The following is a 25,920-nucleotide window of genomic DNA, read 5'->3' on the forward strand; positions in this document are numbered from 1 at the left end:
GTGTGTGTGTGTGTGTGTGTGTGTGTGTGTGTGTGTGTGTGTGTGTGTGTGTGTGTGCACGCGTGATTGTTTATGCATGTGTGCGTGCGTGTGACATGAGATCTTCTCTCTTCCAGACTCTTGTGAGAAGTCGTTCCAGTACTTGGAGTGTGGCTCTCCCTGTGAAAAGCAGTGTGCACTGCAGGGGCAGAATGCGCTGTGTGCGGGGATACAGGAGTGTACCCCTGGCTGCTACTGCCCTCAGGGCTTGCTGCAGCAGAACGGGACCTGTGTGCCCCCAGAGCAGTGTGGCTGTGTGCACCTCCAACATCAGGCCTCAGGGAGACCTGTCTCTGTGATTGTCCCACAGGGGACCATGGTCACTATAGACTGCAGCACCTGGTGAGTGACTTAACTATTTTAACAAGTGAAGGAGAACCTATACAAAGTTTCAATATGATACCCATAGTCTCAGAATAGACACAAATAATAACAAGGAAGCAAAGGCCAAGAGAGAGAAACACTAAGATAGACCATTAAATAGATATGTATTTTTAAAGCTACTTTGCCCCCCCCTGGGGCCACCGTAGATAGATCCATACACGGAATAATAAGTTGGCCTTATAAAGTCTGCATAGCACAATGTTTATGAGATGGTTTTAGAGGTATTATGACTCTCTTTGTATTGTCTGATTCCTTCCCAGCCTCTGTCATAATGGGACGTTGCAGTGTGACATGCGAGAGTGTGAAGGTAAGACATACTGTAGTCCAGGGATCATCAACTAGATTTAGCCGCGGGGTGATTTTTTCTTGGGTGGATGGTCGTGGGACTGGAACATAATTACAAATAATTTGATATAATATTTCACTAAAACATAATCATTTCGAACCTTGCTTACATTTGTACAGTGGGGAAAAAAAGTATTTAGTCAGCCACCAATTGTGCAAGTTCTCCCACTTAAAAAGATGAGAGAGGCGTGTAATTTTCATCATAGGTACACGTCAACTACGACAGACAAATTGAGAAAAAAAATCCAAGAAATCACATTGTAGGATTTTTTATGAATTTATTTGCAAATTATGGTGGAAAATAAGTATTTGGTCACCTACAAACAAGCAAGATTTCTGGCTCTCACAGACCTGTAACTTCTTCTTTAAGAGGCTCCTCTGTCCTCCACTCGTTACCTGTATTAATGGCACCTGTTTGAACTTGTTATCAGTATAAAAGACACCTGTCCACAACCTCAAACAGTCACACTCCAAACTCCACTATGGTCAGGACCAAAGAGCTGTCAAAGGACACCAGAAACAAAATTGTAGACCTGCACCAGGCTGGGAAGACTGAATCTGCAATAGGTAAGCAGCTTGGTTTGAAGAAATCAACTGTGGGAGCAATTATTAGGAAATGGAAGACATACAAGACCACTGATAATCTCCCTCGATCTGGGGCTCCACGCAAGATCTCACCCCGTGGGGTCAAAATGATCACAAGAACGGTGAGCAAAAATCCCAGAACCACACGGGGTTCCTAGTGAATGACCAGCAGAGAGCTGGGACCAAAGTAACAAAGCCTACCATCAGTAACACACTACGCCGCCAGGGACTCAAATCCTGCAGTGCCAGACGTGTCCCCCTGCTTAAGCCAGTACATGTCCAGGCCCGTCTGAAGTTTGCTAGAGTGCATTTGGATGATCCAGAAGAGGATTGGGAGAATGTCATATGGTCAGATGAAACCAAAATAGAACTTTTTGGTAAAAACTCAACTCGTCGTGTTTGGAGGACAAAGAATGCTGAGTTGCATCCAAAGAACACCATACCTAATGTGAAGCATGGGGGTGGAAACATCATGCTTTGGGGCTGTTTTTCTGCAAAGGGACCAGGACGACTGATCCGTGTAAAGGAAAGAATGAATGGAGCCATGTATCGTGAGATTTTGAGTGAAAACCACCTTCCATCGGCAAGGGCATTGAAGATGAAACGTGGCTGGGTCTTTCAGCATGACAATGATCCCAAACACGATTTTCTATGGGGTTGAGATCTGGAGACTGGCTAGGCCACTCCAGGACCTTGAAATGCTTCTTACGAAGCCACTCCTTCGTAAGAAGCATTTCAAGGTCCTGGAGTGGCCTAGCCAGTCTCCAGATCTCAACCCCATAGAAAATCTTTGGAGGGAGTTGAAAGTCTGTGTTGCCCAGCGACAGCCCCAAAACATCACTGCTCTAGAGGAGATCTGCATGGAGGAATGGGCCAAAATACCAGCAACAGTGTGTGAAAACCTTGTGAAGACTTACAGAAAACGTTTGACCTGTGTCATTGCCAACAAAGGGTATATAACAAAGTATTGAGAAACTTTTGTTATTGACCAAGTACTTATTTTCCACCATAATTTGCAAATAAATTCATTAAAAATCCTACAATGTGATTTTCTGGATAGTTTTTTCTCATTTTGTCTGTCATAGTTGACGTGTACCTATGATGAAAATTACAGGCCTCTCTCATCTTTTTAAGTGGGAGAACATGCACAACTGGTGGCTGACTAAATACTTTTTTTCCCCACTGTATATCATGTGTCTCTCTATTATGCTTCGGAACAGATTTTCTAAATTAAAATCACTTAAATTGTATTAAACATTTTTGCTCTGAATACTTGGGGGGCCAAATAAAACCACTCACGGGCCAAATTCGGTTGGGGAACCCTGCTGTAGTACATCCATTTCCTGGTTTTAGAGATAGTACCCCTCTCTATTTCTGTACCCCTCTAAACCCTTCCCCTCTTTCCTTCTCCCTCTTCCCTCCCCCCTTCCAACCATCCCTCCCTCCCTCTCTTTCTCCTTCAGTCATTCTCAGTGAGTGGTCAGAGTGGACCCCTTGCTCTCCGTGTGTGCCTGCCTCCTCCCTGCAGTCCTCCTCCTCTCCCCAGGGTGGCGCTGCAGCCCTGGTGTCTGTCCAGCGACGCTACCGAGCCTGTCTGGACCTGGACTCAGGCCAGCCAGTCTCAGGGGAGGAAGAGGGGGCACAGTGCTCCGGGGAGCTGGAGGAGGAGAGGCTCTGCCCAGACCCCAATGCATGCAGAGGTGGGTGGTATTGTACACTAAGAATATGCTACACTCAGTCAATACTAAACAACTGTCATGACTCATGACGCTCTTCAGTATGATGATGATGATGATGATGATGATGACAATGACAATGATGCTGATAACGATGTTCATGCCAATGTCATTTCCAGACCTGTGCCAGTGGAGTGTGTGGAGTGTGTGGAGTGTGTGTCAGGAGCCGTGCAGTGGTGGGGTCAGACAGCGCCACAGACAGCCCCAGGCCTCCCCTCCAGGACCCCAGTGTCGAAAACAGCAGACCCAGACCCAGAGCTGCAACACTGGCCTCTGTCCAGGTACCCTTTAACCCTTTACTGGACATTTTAACTGGTTAACAATGTTCCTATACTGTATGTGCCTAAAACTTCTTACAATGTGGTCTAAAAGGAGACAGTGTTGATTGACTCCTTTCTTGTGTGATCTAGGCGAGCGCTGTGAGGACAGGGGGCGGGTCTACCAGGTGTCTTGTGCCAATCAGTGTCCCCGGAGCTGTACTGACCTCTGGGAGCATGTGCAGTGTCTGCAGGGAGTCTGTCACCCAGGTACTGGACCTATGACCTCATGTCACTGTGTCCCTTATATCAGTGTATTATACTGGAACACTTTGTGACTTTCAGTGTGCTACCCTCACAAGAAGAGGAAGTCCATCCCAACCTCTCTCTCTCTCTCTCTCTCTCTCTCTCTCTCTCTCTCTCTCTCTCTCTCTCTCTCTCTCTCTCTCTCTCTCTCTCTCTCTCTGTCTCTCTTTCTGTGTCCCTGTCTATATCTCTCTCTGTCTCTCTCTCTGTTTCTTTCCCTCTCTCTGTCTCTCTCTCTCTCTCTCTCTCTCTCTCTCTCTCTCTCTCTCTCTCTCTCTCTCTCTCTCTCTCTCTCTCTCTCTCTCTCTCTCTCTCTCTCTCTCTCTCTCTCTCTCTCTCTCTCTCTCTCTCTCTCTCTCTCTCTGTCTCTCTCTCTGTCTCTCTCTCCCTCCCTCTCCCAGGGTGTCGGTGCCCAGAGGGCTGGCTGCTGCAGGACGGGGTCTGTGTTCAGGTGTCGGAGTGTCGCTGTGGGGTTCCCATGGGCAACGGCACCATAGAAATCAGCCCTGCTGAGAACATCACACTGGACTGCAACACCTGGTGAGAAATCTGGTTAGGAACCTGGAGGATCTGGACTGCGACACCTGGTTAGGAACCTGGTTAGGAACCTGTAGGAGCCTCATATCCACACGCCCTCAAATTTATCAACACTAGAAATATCATTATTATAGGCCAAATCTTAACTTGAGTGTAACTTTTTTTGTACATATCTCCGACTGACATCAATGGAAGATGTATGTGTGAGTTACACATGCAGATCTCAAGTTTGAATTCGGCCCTCTATAATTACTATCACATACAAGTTATTGCAAACAAATTACTATGTGAGTATGGTTTAGTGCTAGATTTCACCACAGTCATAATCAGAATATGATTATCTGACATGACTGCCGGGCGGCAGGTAGCTTAGTGGTTAAGAGCGTTGTGCCAGTAACCGAAAGGTTGCTGGTTCTAATCCCCGAGCTGACTAGGTGAAAAATCTGTCGATGTGCCCTTGAGCAAGGCACTTAACCCTAATTGCTCCTGTAAGTTGCTCTGGATAAGAGCGTCTGCTAAATGACCAATTTATTTAATTTAAGAATTGTAGGTAAAGTGACCTGTTGCATCTTGTATGGTCTATTTAATGGAGGCATCTTCTCATAGAGACAACAGCTATTGTTTTAGCCTTAAGAGTCTATTGACGCACAGGTGCGTCAATCTAAGTAACATAATTGTTTTAAATCCCCATCAACATCCGTCAGTTTAAGCTAGAGATATCTTGTTTTTTTGCATGGGCTGCGTCTCAATCCACCGCATACGCTTGTGTCGGCCTTCCGCATCTGCGGTGGAAGGTGGCCGAGCTACATCCGTGTTTGTCAGACCATGAGACATCCCGAAGATTGTTCTTTTCACAAAAACGTCTTTAGCGTCCGAACGGTTTGGCCTAATATGAACACTCTATGGAAAGATGAGACTCTCACGAATACAATTCTGTTCTCTGTTTTGCTCTACCCCCCGCAAAGGCTTAGACTTTTAGTGGTTAATTAACAATCTATCCATCTCTACTCTGTCCCTGTGTGCTCCAGTGTGTGTGAGAATGGCACCCTGGGGTGCATCGACCTGTTGTGTCCCGTCTATGGTCCCTGGGGACAGTGGAGCGCCTGCTCAGAGTCCTGTGGGACGGGACAGAGGATGAGGATACGTCCCTGCAATGACACAGAAGGAGGGCCACCCTGTGCTGAGACAGTCCACACTGAAACCTGTGTGCTGCCCCCTTGTCTAGGTCAGTGACATACAACACATGGTACCAAATAATATGGATGGTCCCACACAGATGACCTGAAGATGGTCAACATTTACAATTTGGAGTTTATCTGTTTGTTAGTTGAATAAATTATAATTCTCTCTCTCTCTCTCTCTCTCTCTCTCTCTCACACACACTCCCTCCCTCTCAATTAAATTTAAGGGCTTTATTAGCATAGGAAACGTATGTTAACATTGCCAAAGCAAGTGAAGTAGACAGTAAACAAAAGTGAAATAAACAATCAATATTAACAGTAAACATTACACTCAGATGTTCCAAAAGAATAAAGACATTTCAAATGCCATATTATGTATATATACAGTGTTGTAACAATGTGCAAATAGTTAAAGTACAAATGGGAAAATAAATAAACCCTCCTTTCCAGCCGGGTGTGTGTTGAGTGAGTGGTCATCTTGGAGTGAGTGCAGCGCCTCGTGTGGTGGAGGGGTGTCAGTGCGTAACAAGACCGTCTTACAGGAGCCACAGCCCGGGGGACAGGAGTGTCCTACTCGCTTAGAACAGCACACTGCCTGTAAAACCAACAGCTGTCTACCAGGTAACACACAAGACACCAGGTAACACAAAAACTTGAAGTTGAGCATGCTTTTATTTTAGAACTATACGGGTGGAAAATAGAGACATGTATCATCATACATACCTGGTACACTTAATAACGTACCATTGACATATTGAAAGCACACATTTACTGAAGCGTACTGGTCCTAAGTATTGACATGAAACATGTGTCCCTGTGCAGAGTGTTCATCCATCCAGGTGTTCAGCCAGTGTGCTGGCTCCTGCCCCTACAGCTGTGAGGACCTCTGGCCAGAGAACCAGTGTGTATCTGGACCCTGCATCCCTGGATGCACCTGTCCCCCAGGCATGGTCAGTACGCTCAGGCATCGTCAGGCAGTGACAGTGACAGTGTGCTTATTACTGAGTAACACACATTTCATGGTCAGTACGCTCAGGCATGGTCAGGACACTCTACCTACATGTACATATGACCTAAATTACCTCGACTAACCTGAGCCACCGCACATTGACTCTGTACCGGTACCCCCTGTATATTGCCTCGCTTCTGTTATTTTACTGCTGCTCTTTAATTATTTTTTACTTATCTATTTTTTACATAACATTTATTGTCTTAAAACTGCATTGTTGGTTAAGGGCTTGTAAGTAAGCATTTCACTGTAAGTTCTACACCTGTTGTATTCGGCGCATGTAACAAATACAATTTGATTTGATTTGAGTCAATACAATGCGAAAATATCTGATGTCCTTGGTATTGCTACTTGATAGTTGTTATGTAGTTACCAGGTGAAAAGATGACTGTAATTTACACTAATCTAATCTAACCACCACGCGACATCTACCTGTCATCTGATCGTCTTCCTTCACCAGGTGCTGTACAACGGATCATGTGTCCCTCATGATGCGTGTCCCTGTTCTCCGCACTCCCTCCCGGGGACTCTGAACATGACCCTGGATGACCCCAAAGAAGAGGTGGCCTCTGGGACGGTCTTACAACACCAGTGCAACACATGGTAGTCAACACCTCCATCAGTAGCCATTATTATACAGTTACTTACTAAGGCTTGTAGTATATCTTCAAAACGTGTTTTGTTTAAAAGATATGCAATCCAATTCCATGATTGACAGATTTGATTTGGGATATATAGCTAGCCTATTACCTTTGATAAGAAGTCATAGCGGTTGATTGACAGATATACATTACCTAGACCCAACATACTGTACAGTATTACACATCTTTGGAATGTAACTGATCGTCTCGGCACCCAAAACCAGAACTTGTGTGCGTGCTGGCCAGCTATATTTATGTACAGTATTTATGTCTGTCACATGAGACTATGTAATGGAGAGTCTGTCAGACTCAGACGTGAGGTAAGTCATTTCATCTTTCAGCCCAGGGTTTTGATACACAGCTAATAGACTGAGGGACTGAGAGACATGATTGTTTGATTAACTGACTGTTTGAGTTTCTCATCTTTGGATCCTAATGTGTCATGTATTTATCAATCCCTTGATAAATACTCTCTCTCTTTCTTCCTCTCTTCCTAAGTGTTTGTCGAGGAGGAGTATTCAATTGTACCGAGGACCCATGCAATGGTGAGTATAGCTCTTTGACCTTATCATGTTTTAGTAGCTGTGTACAATGTTGACATGATACAGAAGCCATTGCGTGTAGGAAACTAGAAACCTGCTCTACCAGCAAGTGCCAGCAGGTGGCATATGATAACATTGTAGTTTCCCACTGTAGCAAAACTACCAAATTAAATATTTCCCCAGCTAGACTATCAACTACCGACTATCACCAAAGGATTTCAGTGCCCGAATCTCTCTGTGAAATTACCCTCCTTTGTAATGGACAGTATGTGTCAGACCAAACATATCTCTCCCTCCCCTCGCTTTCTTTCTCTCACCCTTTCTCTTCCTCTATGCCGCTCTCTGCCTCCATCACTCCTTCACATCCTTATCTTCCTCCATGCGTCACTCCAGTGGACTGTGAGTGGGGTAGTTGGTCAGAGTGGAGTCAGTGCTCAGTGAGCTGTGGTTCTGGCCAGCGGAGCGCCAAACGGACCGTCTTCCAGGCTCAGCAATACGAAGGGGCAGAGTGTGAGGGCCCGGCCCAGCATACAGCAATCTGCAGGGCCCCTGATTGTGGTGAGTGTCTGAGGTCTAGTATGTAGGCCCTAAGTGAGGGACTGGGATTGCATTTCATTCTAGGGCAGTGTTTTCCAACCCAGTCCTCTGGGACCCCCAGCCTTTGCACATACAGGTATCTGCCTAAATAAAGGAAACCACAGCATAAAGTATCTTAATAGGGGGTTGGCATGTCTTAACAGCTTCAATGCGCCTTGGCATATATTCTAAAAGTGTCTGGAACTCTCCCATAATTGTTCAATTGGTTTGAGATCTGGTGACTGAGACACCCACACACAAACACACACACACTTTAAACCTCCTATGCTCCTTTGAGACCCCTCTTTCAAAGTCACTGAGATCTCTTATTCTAGCCCTGGTAGACAAAATAATGGGCAACTGGGCATTTTAATACATGACCCTAAGCATGATGGGATGTTAATTTATTAACTAAGGAACCACACCTGTGTGGAAGCACCTGCTTTCAATATATTTAGTGTCCCTTGTTTACTCAAGTGTTTCTTTTATTTTGGCAGTTACCTGTATTTGTTCTAATGCAGCACAAACACCACTTGATGATACATTGATTTGTTGAATAAGGTGTGCTGGAGCTATAATTAAAACAAATATGTGACTTGAAAGGAGTTTGGTGTGTAGACCCAAACGTATTTCCCCCCCCATACTGTCTTCCCCCCTCCAGTTTGTTGTTCTTCCTACAACTCTCACTACTTCCCCCTGTAGCCTGTCCTGGTGGAGAGATATGGAGGAGGAGTGTATCGGAGGCTCTGTCTGTGTGTGAGAGGAGCTGTGTAGAGATCTACCTGACCTCCCCACTCAACTGCAGCGCCTCCGAGGGGTGTGTGTGTAAGGAGGGGCTCTACCGAAACGCAGAGGGCCACTGTGTGATCCCTGCACTCTGCCCGTGTGAGGACCAGGGGACGCTGAGAGAGGTACACACACAGACAAACAAACAAACGAGTATGTTTATGTACACTTACATACACCCAAAAAGTTACATAAAAGAGTACAATTATATGCACCTATGCACATAACCAGACACACACACACAACAAAAGGGCCCAACATAAACTCCTATCCCTCCTGCAACGCAGATTGTACCTCATTGTCCTTCCTCCATTGGACTCTCACTCCCCTCCTTCCATTCCATCTGTTTACCTGCACTCCTTTCAATACCTTTGTGTGTTCACACATAAAGGAGGGATAAATAACGATGATGGAGTGTATGTATGTGTGTTTGGGTGTGTGTGTGTGTGTGTGTATTCACACACAAAGGAGGGATGAGTAGTGAGGATGGGCATGCCCCGTGGGCCACATTAAAGTACAATGCCTTAAAGTACAATGCTCCACTATCAATAATGCAGGGTACTGTTGAAAGCTATTATAGTGCTACAGAAATGAACTGCACCACCTCTTTAAAGACGTATAATAAGAATATTTCATAAGAAGATATTATAGGAAGGATTAATCATGTGATGACAGGGGGTCGGTTTCTCCTCTTTCTCTTAAGTTGTCATGAATAATGTCCACATGAAGATCAATGTGGGGGTTATAATCAGCCACCTCAATCATTAATGGCAATAGCACTGTAATAGCCACTGCAAATGCAACATATTTATTGTCGGTGTGTGTGTGTGCATGTGTGTGCGTGCATGCATGCTTTTATGCATGTGTGTGTGTGTCTGTGTGTGTGTCTCACAGGCTAGCTCTGAATGGAAGGAGGGCTGCTTGGTGTGCCGCTGTGTGAACGGGCAGAAGCGGTGCCAATCGGGATGCCCACCACTGCAGTGTGAAGAGGTGAGAGATAAGAAACAGCACTTCCACTGACATCTCAGTTATTCTTACAGCTGGAGAAATTCCCAGAAAAAGCCAAAAGGTTTGGGGGGTTGTGTGAGTTACAGCCCAGAGCTAAATCAATATGTACTTAAACAAAGTAGTCAGTATTTTTCCCTTTCTCAGTTCTGTTCTCACCCCCTTTAAATAACTGGGTTCTCCCTCACCTCCAGATTAAGAGGCTATCACTAGTTGGCTATCAATAGCTACCTAACCTTTAAATAACTGGTTTCACCATATCTTTTTCCCCCTCCCTTTTTTAAGTAGCTACAAAAATAACTGAGGATCACACTTACCTCCCCTTTAAATAACTGAGGATCACACTTACTTCCCCTTTAAATAACTGAGGATCACACTTACCTCCATTTAAATAACTGAGGATCACACTTATCTCCCCTTTGTTTTCATATTTGTATTGGAGTTTTTCTTCTTATTTTGTGCAAGACAAAACATAACATGCCACCTGGTGGCAGACAAGCCACATAACATCCATAAACAACAAATTCAAACAATAAAAGAAAAAACAACACTAACAAACAATTCACAAAAGCACAAAGAGCAATAATAGTGATATAGTTAGTGTGCCTCCTTTATGACACTGGCAAAGTTGTGATGTGAGCTTGGGCAAGGAAAATAAAACAAAATGGGTGCATCTACCCGACCTGTACATACCCTTTAAAAGAAAACTCCACCCAAAAGCTATCTTTTGGTATTGGTTTCATTAGTCCATTGTTGATATACTGTAGTCCCAAAATGTTTTGCATGTCAGAAATCACATTTTCAAGATACTGTATATAACTTTCAAAATACAGAAATACAGCTGGTATGATGCATTTAGCATAATATGATGCAAAACGCAGCATCATATAATGCAAAATGCATCATACCTTCTGTATTTTGAAAGTTATATAGCTTCATTACTTGATTGCTGACATGTAAAACATTTTGGGACTATATCAACAATGGACTAATGAAACAAATACCAAAATATAGTTTTTGCGTGGTTTTCCTTTAAATAACTGGGGATCACACTTACCTCACCTTTAAATAACTGAGGATCACACTTACATCTCCTTTAAAAAACTGAGGCTCACACTTACCTCCCCTTTAAGTGGCTGAGCTGACCTTCACCCTCCCTGGGGCCGGGACAGGTCTGGAGCAGTGCATTGTGGAGGGGCGTGGTGGTGCACTTGCTCCTGTCAGCAGACCTCTCCTGGAAGATGATGACTCATTCCTGAAACAGCTCTATTCTATTCTCAGAGCGGGACATGTTGGGGACTCAATTACTAAGCTAAGATAGTGACAAGTATTTTCTCCTCTTCCTCCCTCTCCTCTCCTCCCATCCACACTCTTCTCCCCTCCCCTCCATTCTCCTCTCCTCTCATCCCCTCTCATCCTCTCCTCTCCTCCCATCTATTCTCTTCTCCTCCCCTCTCCTCTTATATCAGGGGGAAGTGAAAGTGGAGGAACCAGGCAGCTGCTGCCCAGTTTGCAGGAAGGAGTTCCCTGGTAAGAGTTCAACATAAACAATGCTTAGTCCTTCTCTTCCTGTATTTATAAAATATTTTGTGTGAAACAAAGTGCTTTAGGTCCTAAATTGTCCACAGGGCATGTAGAATAAGACAGCATTTATCTTTTTCAATGTTGTATAATGGCACAGTTGGTGAAGGGGCATTGAAAGTCAATGTGCCTTTGGAGCTCTCTCTCTCTCTCTCTCTCTCTCTCTCTCTCTCATTCATTAACTCAAACACAAAACCCTCTTTTATTTTCTCAACTCCCTGTGCTGCCCCATCATTATCCTCTTCCTCCGCCGCTCCTCTTATCTCCCTCTCTCCCTTTATCTCTCTGCCCTGTCCTATTTTCTCCTCCATTCCTCTCATCTTACCAGGGGAGCCCGTGGCGGAGTGTCGCCGTTACACGGAGGTCAGGAACATCACTAAGGGAGACTGTCGTCTTGACAACGTGGAAGTCAGCTACTGTAGAGGGCGCTGTTTGTCCAAAACTGACGTCATTTTGGAGGTTTGCTGATGTCGCTGCTTTCACCCACTCTTATGCACTGGGTTGGGATGCAGTGTTGCAGACAGAAATGTGAAATGTAGAGTGGACCTGATTCCCTATCCTGTAAGATAGAGAAAGAACCATGTCTATTCTATACAATACATTTCTATGTGAATTTTCTGTAATGTTGCAATAGGCCCCATTTGTGTGCTTTTTTTCACCAGTTGAATGTAGAGCTATTGGCACTTCATCCAGAACAGAGAGATCCTAGACCAATCACCACAGTGATTTTTATTTTACTCTTAAACTCCCATGGTAGAGAAATAATGTAATGACATCACTGTAAAAATGTGAGTAAGTAAAAATAAACATGATCTCAGCTAAATGTTTCACTACCTTCCGTTACCATGGTAGCTAAAATAGCTGGTGATTGGTGTCAGTTTCAGTCCCGAACTCACACCTCTCTCACACGCGCGCACCCTTTTCCCTTTCTCTACCTCTCCATCCCTCCCTTTCTCCTCCTTCCTCCCTCCTTCCCTCACTCAGGAGCCTTACCTCCAGTCGCTGTGTGACTGCTGCAGCTACCGGTTGGACCCTGAGAGCCCAGTGCGCTTCCTTAGCCTCCTGTGTGACAGTGGTGAGAGTGAGCCCGTCGTCCTGCCTGTCATACACAGCTGTGAGTGCACCAGCTGCCAAGGTGGGTACAGTATACTCTGACACACACGTTGACCCCTCCTTATCACCTCATCAGTAGCCTCTTTAAACCTCCCACACACAGACAGACAAACGCATAGCCTACAGTACACGACCAGACACTCACACACACACACACAAGCTCATATGCACACACATACGAACTTACATGTGCAAACAAACACACGCTCACTCACTCTCACACACACACAAATAGCCCTCCACACACACACACACTCTCTCTCCCACCCACCCACTTCCTGCCAGCGCCCATGCTGTTAGTCATGCTGTCTATCAGTCCATCACTCCCAACCGTCATGGCCGCTGTCTCTGTCACTCACACCCAGTTGCTGTCCCACTGTCCTTCGCTGTCTCTTCCACTCTTTGTCATTCTCTGTTAATGCACTTTAAACACTATGATGGCTGCATCCCCCCTGCTGAACTTATGTTTATGTTTCCCAACATGCATAATTCAATCAGGACCCCACTTAGAATAACCAAATATTGTAGTTATCCATAATCAACATGGCTGATTGTATTAGCTAATTTGATATTTATATCACAAGGCAATTCACAGCGCTCAGATTCTTCAATCATACAGTTAGGAGGGCATTGCCTGCTGACAGATTTTTTATTGAGCAATTCCATGTTTAACATGTGTAATAAAATAATGTATGTAATACATTCTCAGTGAAGACTACATTTAAGGAAGATCACAGCTGTCAATCTGTGTTACTCTTGATATATGATACTTTGACATTTTTATTACAAAGCAATTATCTTCAATAGCTCTTATTTCATGGATGTGTTTGCATTCTTTTCATACACAGGGGGAGATCTGTCCAGACGCTGATTGTGTGTGTATAGGCCTAGTGTGTGTGTATGCGGAGGGACAGACAGACAGGTGGATGGACAGACCAGGTGTCCTGATTTCCTGTATTATAGACATGTTCTGTGGTCCATAGTCATTATATGACTGGATCAACTATCATAGAGTGCCTTCTGAAACTCTCAGATCCTTTACACTGTACAGCATTTTGCTACTTTTCTAATAAATCACTAGTGGTTTTAATGAAAGCATTTTCTGTTTCAATGTATTATTCTGTAAAAAAAGATATATATATTTAAAGATTATGTAATACTATGTATGCTGCTGAATGTGACATCTATACCAGTATATTTGGTAAATCTAATCATATGCATGTCTTTGTGAAAAGATTGGCATGTCAAATTTAAACAAGCAGTCTCAGAGAGAGACAGAGACAGAGAGAGAGAGAGAGAGAGAGAGAGAGAGAGAGAGAGAGAGAGAGAGAGAGAGAGAGAGAGAGAGAGAGAGAGAGAGATTCACAACCGAAGGCAGACTGGAAGAGCTCACTGGGGGACGCTTACATGAGACCACCGCGTGACTGTGTCCTCTCTCTCCTCCTGACTAAATAAGGGAGTTGGAACGAGAGGGAGGCAGCTCGCCGCCCTGCGGAGCGCTATGGATCCCCCTCCACTTCACATTACCGCCTTAAAAATAAAATACATTAAAATCTATCAGGATAACATGTGTTATTGTGTGTTTGTTGTATTTAGTTAAGAGGATACTGTGTATTGGTTGGGAGAGTTGAGCATCATGCTGTTAAATAACATCAAAGTGCATCAGACAGTGCCAACAACATGCATGCTGAACGCAGAGCGCGCCCTTTGTCTTATCTCGCACTGGTGACGAAAGGGGAACCCCACATCCAGTGCTCTTGCATAGGCAGTGACGTGTCTGCTAGTTTGAAACCCCTTCATACACGAGACAATTGAGGGTGAAGCCCCAGCATCCTCCCATTAAATTAACAAAGCGCACCGAGAGTCCTAAAAAAGCGCATTTTGACAAAGAGGTGAGTCAACGCATTGGGCACTTCACACGCCAATTTAAACCGACCACAATCAGCACGGGTTTTCGATTGCAATTTCACCTTTAATTTTGAATTAGACTCACAGCCTCATAATGAATAGCGACTGTTGTGTGTGCCAGTTCGGTTAAATTCTAGCCTACGCAGTGATGTCATGTGGGTTAGCCTTCACCTGTGAATGTAAATGCAGCTGCACCTGTGTGGACAGTCACCTAACCGTTTGACCACAGAGGCAGCAGTTTGGTTTAGCCTATTTTAAACCAGATTATGTTAGCTCTCTCTAGTTAAAGCAGACAGTTCTTCAGAATAGTCGCATCTCTTTCTCTTTGTTAATTCGCCTGCGCAGCTTCTATGCTAGATGGGCTAAATTAATGTAGGATATTTATATTACTGACCACAATATTATCAAAATGATGATTATATTTAATGGCTGACGAGGTTGTGCTTTGTATTATCAGCCAATATTTCAACAGTTCTGTTTGCCGACGACGAAGGGTTAAAGAGGCGCTGTCGCCAACCCCGGTGAGCAGCAATCATCTATGTCGAGCGCACAGACCACTCTCCTCCAGAGCGACCACATCACAACGAACTAGAACGGACGTTACCCTACGTTTTCTTCAACTAGACTACTGGGTTATCTCTGTTGCTTCCATCCAGTGCACGGAAACAGGGAAGAATAAGAGAGCCAGGGGAGAAAACAGGACGCAACTATGGCAAAACCAAGGTTCCTTGGCAGGCTGACCGACTCCCCCTCCCCTGAGTCTGCAATGACAAATGACAAGAAGTAACCTCTCGTCTTGCCATTCACCTGACAGCATATCATTTTTGACAGCTCAAGGGACGTAAACAAACACGCGCTCCTATCCGTGGAAACTGTCTCGCGATCCTCCTGGAGCGCAAATAAAGTGGAGGCTCATTTCTAGAACGCTCCTTTTCCCTTAGAGGACTGTCCACTTGGTCCGTCTCATAAAGTTACAAAAACGTCGGTCGAGGACTACAGTATTTATTATTCTATGGCACAGTGAATGTCGTCCGTTTGTCGGGACTCGTCGACGTAGAGGTCAGCATCAGCGACACAAAGTCCAACAACTCCAGTGGGATAGCGTACCGCAAAGATGCCAGTCCGAAGGGGTCACGTGGCACCACAGAATACTTTCCTCGATACCATCATCAGGAAATTCGATAGTCAAAGTAAGTTGTTTGACAATTGCATGCATGAGGATGTATTATTTGCGTCCAATAATAAGTTTGTGTCTATTAGCCTATTAATACATAGCCTAAACAAATTGGATGACAACGTTCTCTAACATAGGCCTACCACATTCATTTTTCTTTGCATGGTAAGAAAACTGTGGCATGCTCTTTCGCACATTTTTGACAAATATGATGCAAATAATATTGAATAATTTATTCTCTTGAGAATAGAGATAGGCCTACACTCTGCAGCTTTAGGTTTTGAACATGTTATGAGGACTTTTTATGAGAGCAGACTGAAAATGAAAACATAACAAATGATGCTGGTATGGCATTATTGAGTAAAGTTAATAAACACAATGTTGCAAAATACAGCTTGCTTATTCAATTGCCTAAATCAAAGCCCTTGCCGTTAAAGTTTAAAATGGAATGAAAATAATCACCTCAGCACCATAGATTAGATTAACCATATTGTAAAATAAAGTCCAATCACTTCAAACTAAATTATTTTGACACCTTAAGTTTCAGTTTTGCATTTCTTATGCTGTGCGTAGGTGACAGGATATGTTATAAATATATATTTGTGGATGTTTTGTACATTCAACTAATTCTGTGTATACTGTACATATCCAGCAATGCCAAGAAGACGACTAACCAATCACCTTGAACACAGGAGATAGCCTAGCCCTGGAGTTTACACATTCACACAGTGCATACAGTACAGTTGCAGTCTCAAATCCTGCTGAGATGAAAGTATTTGGTCTCTCACTATTAAATGTGGTCTGTTAATGATCAACAATTGTGCTCACAAAACAAAGGCCATATTTATTGTTTTAAAGCTGCAATATGTAAACTTTTTGTGCGACCCGACCAAATTCATATAGAAATGTTAGTTATAGATCTGCCATTCTCACTAGCTAGGTTTCCTTCCAATTGGAGACAGATTTTCATGTGAATATTCTAAAATATTCTTAAAGAAAATGGAAAATGTTCGCTTAAGCGTTCATATACCAAAGAAAAATCTAAAATTCAATGTGTTTCCATTTGTCACAAAAACTGCTGCGTTAAAAAGCAAATGTGGGTAGGCTGTGCGGGTAGGCTAGTCTACATGAATATTTTTATTTGTCAAACGGCAGTCAAGCATCGATCATCATGTCACCAGAATCAGACCCTCGATATTTATTGGAAAGGGGCATCAAGATCACTGTGCACGTTCACCAACCTGTGAAGTTCATCTTAAATTATTTAATCTGTAGCCTAATAAACTGCATGCTTCCCAGAGTCGTAGTGGGGTAGATCACACACCATATCATCGCGTGACTCCAAGTTTACTTCGGTTATTATATAAATGTTTGCGCATAAAGACGTTTCCACCACCATTTCTCGCATAATTAATTTTACTGACACAAAAAGATCCCACCATGTCGAACGAACAAATTGTCTGTCTGCGTTTATAGAATTGTACCGAAACGTACTGTTTCCATTACAGCTGTCGTGATTTTTTTATACGGTATGACTTTTTTATACAGTATGAAAGCAAGTCTAAGAAGCGGTAGATCTGTTCTACAGTGTGTGCACTATTTCTATGCTTCCCGTTTTGTTTTGGAATGTTTTACTTTCGGTTTTGTACACCAGCTTCAAACACCTGAAAATACAATACTTTTGGTTATTGAAAATATATTTCACAGCGGTTTAGATGGTACAATGATTCTGTATACTATACTTGCTTGTTTTGTCACATAAACTGAAATTAGACGTGCCATTAGAATTTTAGCAACCAGGAAATGGCAGAGCGATTTCTGCATATTGCACATTTAATAGTTGAATGTTTAGTTTCAAAAAGAAAAGAAAGTAAACATGTCGCCTGATTGGAGCCGTGAGCTTTCAGCCCCTTGATGTCTGTATTTCAGTGTTGCAAAGTGTTGACAAGCTTCATTGGACCTCAATGGCCTGCGGTGCTATCTTTGATGCAAATCGGCCATGTTTTTCAATTTCTAAATTGTCCCGTAGATGTGACTTGCTTCCCAAGCATGGCTCATGGAGAGGTGGTAAACACTGGTGTCACGAACAGTCACCACAGCACTGCCTTAGGGAAATTCACTTGAATCAGGGCTGAGAGAGAGAGAGAATTTGAAAACAAATCGGATGTGAGTCAGAGGAGTAAAAAGTGAACAGGAATCAGCATCTAGCACCTCTGGCCTCAGCGAGAGCAGCCTGATGGTGGTGTCTACTCAGCCACAAACCACCTAGCCTTGTATGCCTCTTTTCTTGGTGCTCCTATACAGTGTCCTCCTCCTCAGACACTTTACTGAAAAGGACAAATCGGGTGCAGAGAATAGACCAATAAGCAGGAATTTATCATAGGGAACACTTTCCAAATTTACAGTTGCCCTTGAACCTTACAAAATGATGAATATATGCCTTTTGCACTACAGTAGCCTATGTCTAATTCCAGTTAAGCGTATAGTAATATTCTCAGTCTGCCTGCACCCAGAGCCCTTGCCTGCTAAAGGGGAATCATTGACGTTTTCTCCCTAGGGTGCATTGACAGTGTTCCATGCCAATAGTTGCTAGGCATGGATAACTCACTAGATTACTGAAAAACGAATGAGCCCTAGGCACCCCAAGGAGCTGCTGCATGTTCCTAAAGTTTAACATTATCTTGGTCAATGTTGAATTTTGTTATTGCTAGTCCTTATCTCCTTAAGTATGTCTGTGCACCATTATGAATTGGTTTCACTCAATTTTCTCAGTCATATGGCAAAGCATGATGTTTTGATTTCAGTCTGTTTTATTATGTTATTGATTACCGCCACTATGCGTCCTTTTACACTGAGTGTACAAAACTTTAGGAACACCTGCTCTTTCCATGATATACAGTGAGCGCCAAAAGTATTGGGACAGTAATTTTGTTGTAGTTTTTTTGGCTCTGTACTCCAGCACTTTGGATTTGAAATGATACAATGACTATGAGTTTATATGCAGACTGTCAGATTTAATTTGAGGGTATTTTCATTTTCATCCACACCAAATGAACCATTTAGAAATTACAGCACTTTTTGTACATAGTCCCCCCATCTTAGGGGACCAAAAGTATTGGGACAAATTCACTTATGTATATTAAAGTAGTAAAAAGTTAACTACAGTGGGGGGGGAAAGTATTTAGTCAGCCACCAATTGTGCAAGTTCTCCCACTTAAAAAGATGAGAGAGGCCTGTAATTTTCATCATAGGTACACGTCAACTATGACAGACAAATTGAGATTTTTTTTCTCCAGAAAATCACATTGTAGGATTTTTAATGAATTTATTTGCAAATTATGGTAGAAAATAAGTATTTGGTCACCTACAAACAAGCAAGATTTCTGGCTCTCACAGACCTGTAACTTCTTCTTTAAGAGGCTCCTCTGTCCTCCACTCGTTACCTGTATTAATGGCACCTGTTTGAACTTGTTATCAGTATAAAAGACACCTGTCCACAACCTCAAACAGTCACACTCCAAACTCCACTATGGCCAAGACCAAAGAGCTGTCAAAGGACACCAGAAACAAAATTGTAGACCTGCACCAGGCTGGGAAGACTGAATCTGCAATAGGTAAGCAGCTTGGTTTGAAGAAATCAACTGTGGGAGCAATTATTAGGAAATGGAAGACATACAAGACCACTGATAATCTCCCTCGATCTGGGGCTCCACGCAAGATCTCACCCCGTGGGGTCAAAATGATCACAAGAACGGTGAGCAAAAATCCCAGAACCACACGGGGGGACCTAGTGAATGACCTGCAGAGAGCTGGGACCAAAGTAACAAAGCCTACCATCAGTAACACACTACGCCGCCAGGGACTCAAATCCTGCAGTGCCAGACGTGTCCCCCTGCTTAAGCCAGTACATGTCCAGGCCCGTCTGAAGTTTGCTAGAGTGCATTTGGATGATCCAGAAGAGGATTGGGGAGAATGTCATATGGTCAGATGAAACCAAAATATAACTTTTTGGTAAAAACTCAACTCGTCGTGTTTGGAGGACAAAGAATGCTGAGTTGCATCCAAAGAACACCATACCTACTGTGAAGCATGGGGGTGGAAACATCATGTTTTGGGGCTGTTTTTCTGCAAAGGGACCAGGACGACTGATCCGTGTAAAGGAAAGAATGAATGGGGCCATGTATCATGAGATTTTGAGTGAAAACCTCCTTCCATCAGCAAGGGCATTGAAGATGAAACGTGGCTGGGTCTTTCAGCATGACAATGATCCCAAACACACCGCCCGGGCAACGAAGGTGTGGCTTCATAAGAAGCATTTCATGGTCCTGGAGTGGCCTAGCCAGTCTCCAGATCTCAACCCCATAGAAAATCTTTGGAGGGAGTTGAAAGTCTGTGTTGCCCAGCGACAGCCCCAAAACATCACTGCTCTAGAGGAGATCTGCATGGAGGAATGGGCCAAAATACCAGCAACAGTGTGTGAAAACCTCGTGAAGAATTACAGAAAACGTTTGACCTGTGTCATTGCCAACAAAAGGTATATAACAAAGTATTGAGAAACTTTTGTTATTGACCAAATACTTATTTTCCACCATAATTTGCAAATAAATTCATTAAAAATCCTACAATGTGATTTTCTGTATTTTTTTTTCTCATTTTGTCTGTCATAGTTGACGTGTACCTATGACTCATCTTTTTAAGTGGGAGAACTTGCACAATTGGTGGCTGACTAAATACTTTTTTCCCCCACTGTATTTGGTCCCATATTTATAGCACACAATGACTACATCAAGCATGTGAATACACATTTATTGGATGCATTTTCTGTTTGTTTTGGTTGTGTTTCAGATTATTTTGTGCCCAATAGAAATGAATGGTAAATAATGTATTGTGTCATTTTGGAGTCACTTTTATTGTAAATGAACACTTCAACATTAATGTGGATGCTACCATGATTACAGATAATCCTGAATGAATCGTGAATAATGATGAGTGAGAAAGTTACAGGCACACAAATATCAAACCCCCAAGACATGCTAACCTCTCACCATTACAACAACAAGGGAGGTTAGCATTTTTGGGGGGTATGATATTTGTGCGTCTGTAACTTTCTCACACATTTTTTTTGTCACTGTCCCAATAATTTTGTAGACAACTGACCAGGTGAATCCAGGTGAAAGCTATGTTCCCTTATTGATGTCACTTGTTAAATCCACTTCAATCAGTGTAGATGAAGGGGAGGAGACAGGTTAAAGAAGGAATTTTAAGCCTTGAGACAATTGAGACATGGATTGTGTATGTGTTCCATTCAGAGGGTGAATGGGCAAGACAAAATATTTAAGTGCCTTTGAATGGGGTATGGTAGTAGGTGCCACTGCCAGGCGCACCGGTTTGAGTGTGTCAAGAACTGCAATGCTGCTGGGTTTTTCACGCTAAACAGTTTCCCGTATGTATCAAGAGTGGTCCACCAACCAAACGACATCCAGCCAACTTGACACAACTGTGGGAAGCATTGGAGTCAGCATGGGCCAGCATCTTTGTGGAACGCATTGGTCACCTTGTAGAGTCAGTCCATGCCCCAACGAATTGAGGCTGTTCTGAGGGCAAAAGGGGGTGCAACTCAATATTAGGAAGGTGTTTCAAATGTTTTGTACACTTAGTGTACGCTTGTCTTCTTGTAAAATTATCCTGTGAATTATATTATTCAACCTGAGTGAGTGGTTGATATACATTTTGCCAGGTGGGATTGAAAATGAAAAATGAGACCATGGATCAAATACTCCTAGCTGTTACGTTGCTGTCTAATCATTTGGTGTTGGATGCTTGGCTTTTCTCTCTGCCTATATGGGGAGCCTGGCTGTCATCCATTGCCAAGACTTTGATGTACTGTATCTATTCTTAAAGGGATAGTTCACTCCAAAATGAAAGATTGTCAGAGTTCATATCCCTGCCATCAGTTGTGTAGTTCTGGTATATGCTTAGACCCCAAATGAATGGGAAATACGCACCGTCTAATTTCCTCATTTTATTTGGTGCCCAGTTTTTCCATTCATATGGGTTTGAGGCATATATCTGCATCTACATAATCCATGGCATAGGATATGGACTCATCTCAACATAAGACTACTTTAGATGTATGAAAACATCGGACAAACTTTGATAGATACAGGAATTTACAGCAAAATCCTGTTTGATTAACACACCATTAACATTACAATAGGGCATCCTGAGACTTCCAACAAAATATCAAAATCCATTATTTTCAAAGGCTATACAGTCATGATTAAAACAATACATACTAAGCATCTATAACCAAACTCTGTAAAGCTGAGTATAGACACTAAAAATAAAAAGATTCCTATTCTATCCAAAGCATCTCAAGCTGAATTACCTCTTTCATTAGGACATCGGGACTAGATTAAGATCACTTTATTGGTCAATTGCATACAAGGTCCACCTGAAATTTGTTTTCCACTTTTAACTCAACCCCTCTGAAAGCCACACATACATATAAAGAGCCTTGCTCAAGGGCACAATGGCAGTCAATGGCATCAAGGATTTGATACCAGCAACTCTCCGGTTGCCAGCTCACTTCCTGTCATATTTTTCCCATCAGACCTAGGATTCGAACTGGCAATGTAAATGTATGTTTTTATATATACACTACCGGTCAAAAGTTTTAGAACACCTACTTACTCATTCAAGGGTTTTTCTTTATTTTTACTATTTTCTACATTGTAGAGTAATAGTGAAGACATCAAAACTATGAAATAACACATATGGAATCATGTAGTAACCAAAAAGTGTTCAACAAATCAAAATATATTTTATATTTGAGATTCTTCAAATAGCCACCCTTTGCCTTGATGACAGCTTTGCACACTCTTCGCATTCTCTCAACCAGCTTCATGAGGTAGTCATCTGGAATGCATTTCAATTAACAGGTGTGCCTTGAATTTCTTTCCTTAATGCATTTGAGCCTATCAGTTGTGTTGTGACAAGGTAGGGTTGGTATACAGAAGATTTTGTAAAAGACCAAGTCCATATTATGGCAAGAACAGCTCAAATAAGCAAAGAGAAACGACAGTCCATCATTACTTTAAGACATGAAGGTCAGCCAATACAGAACATTTCAAGAACTTTGAAAGTTTCTTCAAGTGCAGTCGCAAAACCCATCAAGCACTATGATGAAACTGGCTCTCATGAGGACCATGTGATGGGTGATTTGAAGGAGTCAAGCGCAGGATGGTAAATCACAGAATACAGAGTTTATTCCGGAGTACAGAGTTACGCAAGATAGCGTCAAACAGTCCAGTGCGCAAAGCAGGCGCACTGGAACAAAACAGGCACACAGGGAAAATATACCCCGGCAATACAAAATACACGTAGCTCAACCGAGCTACTCTCTCCTCACATTAAACAATCACCCACAAGGACAAGGGGGCAGAGGGAACACTTATACACGTACTAATGAGGGGATATGAACCAGGTGTGTGTAATAGACTAGACAAAACAAATGGAATGATGAGATGTGATGCGGCAGTGGCTAGATGGCCGGTGACGACGAACGCCGAATCCTGCCCAAACAAGGAGAGGAGGCAGCTTCGGAGGAAGTCGTGACAGACCACCACAGGAATGGAACTGTGGGAGCAATTAGGGCTGCAATTTCTGAGGCTGGTAACTCTAATGAACTTATCCTCTGCTGCAGAGGATAAGTTCATTAGAGTTACCAGCCTCAGAAATTGCAGCCCAAATAAATGCTTCACAGAGTTCAAGTAACAGAAACATCTCAACATCAACTGTTCAGAGGAGACTGTGTGAATCAGGCCTTCATGGTCGAATTGCTGCAAAGAAACCACTACTTTAGGACACCAATAAGAAGAAGAGACTTGCGGTGGAAATGAGTCCTTTGGTCTGGAGTCCAAAGTCTTTGTGAGATGCGGTGTGGGTGAACGGATGATCTCCGCATGTGTATTTCCCACCGTGAAGCATGGAGGAGGAGGTGTTATGGTGTGGGGGTGCTTTGATGGTGACACTGTCTGTGATTTATTTAGAATTCAAGGCACACTTAACCAGCATGGCTACCACATCATTCTGCAGCGATACGCCATCCCATCTGGTTTGGGCTTAGTGGGACTATCATTTGTTTTTCAACAGGACAATGACCCAACACACCTCCAGGCTGTGTAAGGGCTATTTTACCAAGAAGGAGAGTGATGGAGTGCTGCATCAGATGACCTGGCCTCCACAATCCCCCGACCTCAACCAAATTGAGATGGTTTGAGATGAGTCGGACTGCAGAGTGAAGGAAAAGCAGCCAACAAGTGCTCAGCACATCTGGGAACTCCTTCAAGACTGTTGGAAAAGCATTCCAGGTGAAGCTGGTTGAGAGAATGCCAAGAGTGTGCAAAGCTGTCGTCAAGGCAAAGGGTGGCTATTTGAAGAATCTCAAATATAAAATATATTTTGATTTGTTTAACACTTTCTTGGTTACTACATGATTCCGTGTGTGTTTTTTCATAGGTTTGATGTTTTCACTATTATTCTACAATGTAGAACATAGTAAAAATTAAGAAAGACCCTTGAATGAGTAGGTGTTCTAAAACCTTTGACCAGTAGTGTATATATTATTTTTAATATACAGTATATATACAATTTCAACGATTTTACTGAGTTACAGTTCATATGAGGAAATCAGTCAATTGAAATAAATAAATTAGGCCCTAATCTATGGATTTCATGTGACTGAGAATACAGATATGCATATGTTGGTTACAGATACCTTTAAAAAAAAATGGGCCTCACAATGGGCCTCAGGAGCTCGCTGCGGTATTTTTGTGCATTCAAATTGCCAATCGATAAAATGCAATTGTGTCTGTAGTTTATGCCTGCCTATACCATAACCCCACTGCCACCATGGGGCACTCTGTTTACGAAGTTGACATCAGCAAACTGCTCGCCCACACGACGCCATACACATGGTCTGCGGTTGTGAGGCCTGTTGGACGTACTGCCAAATTCTATAATACGACGTTGGAGGCGGCTTATGGTAGAAAAATGAGCGATTAATTATCTGCCAACAGCTCTGGTGGACATTCCTGCAGTCAGCATGGCAATTACACGCTCCCTCAAAACTTGAGATATCTGTGGCATTGTGTTGTGTGACAAAACTGCCCATTTTAGAGTGGCCTTTTATTGTCCCCAGCACAAGGTGCACCTGTGTAATGATCATGCCTCTTTAATCAGCTTCTTGATATGCTACACCTGTCAGGTGGATGGATTATCTTGGCAAAGGAGAAATGCTCACAAAATAGATGGCATCATGAGGAAGGAAAATGATGTGGATATATTGAAGCAACATCTCAAGACATCAGTCAGGAAGTTAAAGCTTAGTCGCAAATGGGTCTTCCAAATGGACAATGACCCCAAGCATACTTCCAAAGTTGTGGCAAAATGGCTTAAGGACAACAAAGTCAAGGTATTGGAGTGGCCATCACAAAGCCCTGACCTCAATCCTATAGAACATTTGTGGGCAGAACTGAAAAAGTGTGTGTGAGCAAGGAGGCCTGCAACCCTGACTCAGTTACACCAGCTCTGTCAGGAGGAATGTGCCAAAATGCACCCAACTTATTGTGGGAAGCTTGTGAAAGGCTACCCAAAACGTTTGACCCAAGTTAAACAATTAAAAGGCAATGCTACCAAATACTAATAGAGTGTATGTAAACTTCTGACACGCTGGGAATGTGATGAAAGAAATAAAAGCTGAAATAAATCATTCTCGCTACTATTATTCTGACATTTCTCATTATTAAAATAAAGTGGTGATCCAAACTGACCTAAGACAGGGAATTTTTACTAGGATAAAGGTCAGGAATTGTGAAAAACTGAGTTTAAATGTATTTGGCTAAGGTGTATGTAAACTTCCGACTTCAACTGTAGTTTCTACAGATTGTAAATTAAAGATAAACATTTTTGGTAAGAGTATTATTATACTCTCTCTCTCTCTCTCTCTCTCTCTCTCTCTCTCTCTCTCTCTCTCTCTCTCTCTCTCTCTCTCTCTCTCTCTCTCTCTCTCTCTCTCTCTCTCTCTCTCTCTCTCTCTCTCTCTCTCTCTCTCTCTCTCTCTCTCTCTCTCTCTCTCTCTCTCTCTCTCTCTCTCTCTCTCTCTCCCTCCCTCTCTCTCTCTCTCACTATGACTTTTCAAATCACCCAGCAGTT

General features: G+C 43.0%; 2 protein-coding genes across 2 annotated transcripts in view; both read left to right on the forward strand.

Moving 5' to 3' along the window:
• Positions 1 to 14,186, forward strand: part of sspo (SCO-spondin) — a 68,662-nt gene extending 54,476 nt beyond the window's left edge. The window contains 18 exon segments of the mRNA XM_045221570.1: positions 117 to 381; positions 684 to 730; positions 2,817 to 3,053; positions 3,209 to 3,370; positions 3,500 to 3,616; positions 4,054 to 4,192; positions 5,218 to 5,414; positions 5,821 to 5,991; positions 6,193 to 6,320; positions 6,840 to 6,982; positions 7,519 to 7,565; positions 7,956 to 8,120; positions 8,841 to 9,049; positions 9,819 to 9,914; positions 11,399 to 11,459; positions 11,839 to 11,969; positions 12,495 to 12,645; positions 13,472 to 14,186. Coding sequence (XP_045077505.1) covers positions 117 to 381; positions 684 to 730; positions 2,817 to 3,053; positions 3,209 to 3,370; positions 3,500 to 3,616; positions 4,054 to 4,192; positions 5,218 to 5,414; positions 5,821 to 5,991; positions 6,193 to 6,320; positions 6,840 to 6,982; positions 7,519 to 7,565; positions 7,956 to 8,120; positions 8,841 to 9,049; positions 9,819 to 9,914; positions 11,399 to 11,459; positions 11,839 to 11,969; positions 12,495 to 12,645; positions 13,472 to 13,494 — 2,489 coding nt within the window. The 3' untranslated portion in view covers positions 13,495 to 14,186.
• Positions 14,187 to 15,431: 1,245 nt separating this feature from the next.
• kcnh2b (potassium voltage-gated channel, subfamily H (eag-related), member 2b) overlaps positions 15,432 to 25,920 on the forward strand; it is a 291,614-nt gene continuing 281,125 nt past the window's right edge. Inside the window, exon 1 of the mRNA XM_045221514.1 lies at positions 15,432 to 15,721. Within this exon, the coding sequence (XP_045077449.1) occupies positions 15,646 to 15,721 (76 nt within the window). The 5' untranslated portion in view covers positions 15,432 to 15,645. The remainder of the gene's footprint in view (positions 15,722 to 25,920) is intronic.

Source organism: Coregonus clupeaformis, chromosome 7, assembly GCF_020615455.1.
Source record: "Coregonus clupeaformis isolate EN_2021a chromosome 7, ASM2061545v1, whole genome shotgun sequence".
NCBI classification, from domain to species: domain Eukaryota; kingdom Metazoa; phylum Chordata; class Actinopteri; order Salmoniformes; family Salmonidae; genus Coregonus; species Coregonus clupeaformis.